The following is a 5,000-nucleotide window of genomic DNA, read 5'->3' on the forward strand; positions in this document are numbered from 1 at the left end:
ATCCTCACAACTACAAAATACTCTGCTACGACTGTTTCTCTCAGTATCTGTGTTTTTCAGCTCCTCCTGCTACATAAAGTCTCACTTCCTGTTACAGTCACTTCTAAGTGTTCTGTTTGTCCTACGGCCATTTTGGGGCAATCCTTCTGGCGCCACCTCCCATTTTTCCATCACCTGTCACGTGAAGTGACGTCCTCATCATGCATGTTCTGTGTGACTGGGGGGGAAGATTAAAGTCTGTCCTCCTGCCGCGTAGAGGATGACTTACTCTCATAGTTTTAGTTGAGATTGATTGAAACAGGATCATGTGAACAACAGTACACACACACACACACACACACACACAGTCGTCAGGATCTAGGCCATTCACTGACAGTCGCTGTGGTGTCGTTGCCTCTAACCCAGTTCACTGACGTCTCACCTCTCTGTGTCTCTGTAGTTCAAAGATCCTCTCATCCTGCTGCTGTTGGCGTCGGCCGTCATCAGCGTTCTCATGCACCAGTTCGATGACGCCATCAGCATCACCGTGGTACGTAACACCTCACTCTACAGCCGCACACTCCGGGCGTTCATCGCTTCTGTGTTCTCCCTCTGAGAGGTTGTTGTTCAGAAGCAGGCAGCATCACGATGGAGCAGATGAAGATCCAGGCAGGAAATGATCTGCTGCAGCCTGCTGGATGTTAGAATATGACCCGGGGAGCGTCGTTGCATCATAACACTGACAGTGTGAAGGAAGAACAAAGGGAAACCCTACAGTTACCGTGTTGGCTGGTTTAATAAGATAAATAGATTAGATAGAATATATAAGCTGAATTACACTTTGTAAGACTTCTTCCTGTGCAGCATCGCTGACTGATGGCCTACTGCTGGAATCAGTCCTTTCAAAATAAAAGCACCAGCCATACAATAACAACTATCAGCATTTTGTTTAAGAGTCATTTAAACCATTTCCTCTGTTTAATGAAACACCTGGTGCAGTCTGGGGATCACGTCACTCTGAGATTCAGTTCTGACTTTTATTGTCCAGGTTTCTCCGTGTTGCTTCTTTCACATTCAGTGCTGAAAGAACATCACTGTCCTGAAAGTGTTTATGTTTTAGTGATTCAAAGTAGATTTCATGTGGATTTAATGTGTTGATTACACAAAAAGGCCTTTTAAGGTCAGTAAAAACAGATCTGTACTGACAGATGTGAGGAGTCAGAAGAAGATGGTCCCAGTGGAATAAGAAAGTCGAAGTATTTTCTGATCAAATTCTTAATATTTCATTTATGAAATGAAAATATGAGAAAAGTGATAATATTAATATATATATATATATTTTATATATATAGATATATATAGAGAGATATATAGCAGCAGTTGAGTCTGTCGGCTCTCACACCTCAAACCAGGTGCTGCTCAGCATCAGCTGCTCAGCATCAGTCGCTCAGCATCAGCTGCTCAGCATCAGCTGCTCAGCATCAGTTGCTCAGCATCAGTCCAGTGGCAGAAGATTCAGTCCGATCAGGTGTGTTGTTGGTTCTGATGCTGGTGTTGAAGGATTAACAGCTGCTTCTCTGTCTGTCTTTGTTTTCTTCTCAGGCCATTATTATAGTCGTGACAGTTGCTTTTGTGCAGGTGAGTCGACGATGACAAATATGTGTGTGTGTGTGTGTGTGTGTGTGTGTGTGTGTGTGTGTGTGTGTGATATCTTTCCATGTGAACATTCATGAATTCTTCATGGCTCCAGCTGTTTTATTTGTCCGTCTAACTCTGAGTTGTTGCTGGTCGTTGTGTGTAGGAGTACCGCTCTGAGAAGTCTTTAGAAGAACTCGGGAAGCTGGTTCCTCCAGAATGTCACTGGTGAGCGCTGAGTCCATCATCATCATCCTCCTCCTCATCCTCTTCTTCTTCTTCTGTGGTTGCAGCAAGTTAATCTGATTGAGCTTCAGTTCCTAAAAACATATAATACACGTTTTAGAAGAAAAAGAAAAAAGCAGCAGATCTTTGGAAAATGTTTGTTTTGTTTCACAGATAAAAATGACCAGATTAACTCACGTTGCTCTCATACAAACAGACAAGTAGACTGATAACATCTTCACCGTCTGCCAACATGGTTGCAAAGCACAACAAAAAAAACCAACCTAGGAGCTCCTGCGTGACGTGCAAACATTCTCCTGTGATCTTGATTTCTGTCCCTGTGAGCTCTGAATACAAACGCTCCACCAGATCCGACATCGATATCTTTGCTTGTTATGCTGGAATTTCTTGGGAATATCTTAAAATTCTTCACATCCCAGAAATCTGTCCAACCTCAGCTGAAAGGTCACGAAAGTCCCTAAGTAATAATTAAAGATAAAAGTACTGAAATCCTGTCACAAATTAAAAAGTTATCAACATCTTTTTTCAGGATTTTACTGAATAAAAAACACAACATTTTAAACAAAATTTCTAAATGTAGAAACATGCACAAAATGTTTCCTAACACTCTTCAGCGTATTCAAACGATATAATTAATTTAGTTTTATGTGTACAAAGACGTTTTGACAGTTTCATCCGATAGAAAAACAGTGCTTACACTGGTATTGTTGCTTATTGTGATGTTATTTCTTGGATATTCTTTAAATGCTACAAACTACAAAATATACTTTAATCAAAAATAAGTAATAAGTTAAGTACAACAAAGTAAAATGACACTTGAGGTTGAGGTGTGTTCTCTCACATCCGTCTGAGTGTTGATGTTGTTCTTCAAACTAACTCCTCGATTTACACTTCAAATAACAGCTGACAGGAGGAACAGCTGTCCTTTCACCTGGCAGAGCACACACACACACACACACACACTCACACACACTCACACACACACACACACACACACACACACACTCTCTCTGTAGCAGCAGGCCTGTAAGCTGAGACGATCTCGTGTTTGAACGATCAGCAGCAGATCAGCCTTGTTTGTTTTTCTTCACGTCTTCTCTTTCTGTAACCAGTTTCAAAGGTGTTCTGACGACCTTCCTCTCATCATTAATATCAAAACATCAATAAATACAGAGCTCAGTTACAACAAATAAACCTTTAATCGCCTCTCGTTCTGCTGCTCGTGTGTTTGGAACGTTTCTCGCCTGTTTCTTGGGTTTTGTTTTAGCGTGAAACTTTGTAAAATATGAGTGAACAGAAAAATAACGTCTGAAAATTCCCTGTGTGTCTCTCAGTGTCAGAGAAGGGAACCTGGAGCACCTGCTGGCCAGAGAGCTGGTTCCTGGAGACACCGTCTGTCTGTCGGTGGGAGAGAGAGTCCCGGCAGACCTCCGGCTCTTTGAGGTACACGGTAACACACACACACACACACACACACACACACACACACACCGGTGTTTTTAACATCAGCCCGAGGCCGTTGCTGTGATGGTTTTTCCACACTGGGTTTCTTTTATTCATCAAGTGCAGATCTATTGAGCATGAATTTACATGTTTCCAGGAACACAGTGTTGACTCGCGTTCTGTCACCTGAAGGCTGCTCAGCACAGCCACAGTTTCCTGCTTCCACCTCCTGCAACTGTCCACAGAGGAGCTGATATGAGAAAGTTCCTGAAATAAAACTACTTGTAATAGATAACCAGCTGATCCAACCAGTCACCACAGCATCACCAGACTCCCTTAACAAACGTAGTGATTTTAAGAGTTGTTTCATGAGGAGAAAAACTTTGTAAGACAAATTCTAAAAATCATCGTCTCCTTCTAGTAAATTCAGAAAATGTTCTACATGAACTTCTTTCTGTCTTTGAGTAAGAACTGGTGGATGTTTGTATTTTAATATAGATCAGGAAGTGAGATCTGATCACGTGTTAATACCTGGTCTGGACCGGCTCGAGGAGGCTTTTGGTCGGTACACAGCTCAGAGTGCAAAACTGTTAAAAAATTACTCCAAAAAACTAATCAGAAACAAAGCAGGAGGACACGTCTGACCGTAAAGACTCAGTGAAGTCCTTCTTCTGTGTGTATTGACCTGAGTGTCTCCTCCACCCTCTCAGTCCACCGACTTGTCTGTGGATGAGTCCAGTCTGACGGGGGAGACCACCCCCTGCTCCAAGTACACCTACCACCAGCTCCCCTCCACCAACGGGGACATGGCCTCCCGCAGCAACATCGCCTTCATGGGGACGCTGGTGCGCTGCGGCAAAGCCAAGGTACCAGCCGGAGTATTATTAGATTAAATCTGTTTCTTTGTTTTATATTTTCAGTTTGTGGTAAATCCAGGTAGTGTGACAAAGGGTTTGAATTATCTTCTGACTGACTCTCTGAAAGATACAAATCTGATTTGTATTCCTTTTTCTTTTAATACTGACAGGAGGTCAAATTGTGCATGTTGGAAACCAGACGTTAATGTTAGGAGTTAGAGTTGAGAGGTCTTAAAGTGTCCTGTTTATTATGCTCGGTTTGGTTTTATTCTTTTATAAACGCACACAAATATTCAACTAAAAAAAGACACAAATTCAATCTAACGTTGGTCCTGGAGACGCAGAATTAACCAATAAACAGAATGAGATGAATATCAGGAGACAGAAACATGTTGCTGTGCTTCTACATGATGTGATGTGTCTGCGTGGCGTTCCTCAGGGCATCGTCATCGGAACCGGAGAGAACTCAGAGTTCGGGGAGGTCTTCAAGATGATGCAAGCAGAAGAGGTACGTTCTCCTGCAGGTCATCTGGACGTACATTTAAAAATAAATGACAATAAGCTTTATCATTTTACTGTTTACCCAAATAGCAAAATATATTTTTCATGTTTTATTTTTATTTAACTTTGCAGTTCTGTATTTCAAGCAGAACACTTAAGCAGATCTGTTGATCTCACCACGAGTTCTTTTTGGTGACAAAGTTGAGATTGAAATTTTGAGTCTCTGCTGGTTGATGTGTCGTTTCTCCGGCTCCTGGTTCAGACCTCAGTCAGTCAGTGATCCGTGTAATTATCACGTCCACTCATGAAAACGTTTGAGCTCAACGACCCGTCTCCTGT

General features: G+C 42.1%; 1 protein-coding gene and 1 pseudogene across 1 annotated transcript in view; one reads left to right on the plus strand and one right to left on the minus strand.

Annotated features, from left to right (window-relative positions):
* LOC115567797 (calcium-transporting ATPase type 2C member 1-like) overlaps window positions 1-483 on the minus strand; it is an 11,665-nt pseudogene extending 11,182 nt beyond the window's left edge.
* Window positions 380-5,000, plus strand: part of LOC115567127 (calcium-transporting ATPase type 2C member 1) — an 18,135-nt gene continuing 13,514 nt past the window's right edge. Inside the window, exons 1-6 of the mRNA XM_030393391.1 lie at window positions 380-529; window positions 1,582-1,617; window positions 1,781-1,842; window positions 3,195-3,303; window positions 4,014-4,169; window positions 4,600-4,668. Of these exons, the coding sequence (XP_030249251.1) occupies window positions 494-529; window positions 1,582-1,617; window positions 1,781-1,842; window positions 3,195-3,303; window positions 4,014-4,169; window positions 4,600-4,668 (468 nt within the window). The 5' untranslated portion in view covers window positions 380-493. The remainder of the gene's footprint in view (window positions 530-1,581; window positions 1,618-1,780; window positions 1,843-3,194; window positions 3,304-4,013; window positions 4,170-4,599; window positions 4,669-5,000) is intronic.

The sequence above is a fragment of the Sparus aurata genome, chromosome 17, assembly GCF_900880675.1.
Source record: "Sparus aurata chromosome 17, fSpaAur1.1, whole genome shotgun sequence".
NCBI classification, from domain to species: domain Eukaryota; kingdom Metazoa; phylum Chordata; class Actinopteri; order Spariformes; family Sparidae; genus Sparus; species Sparus aurata.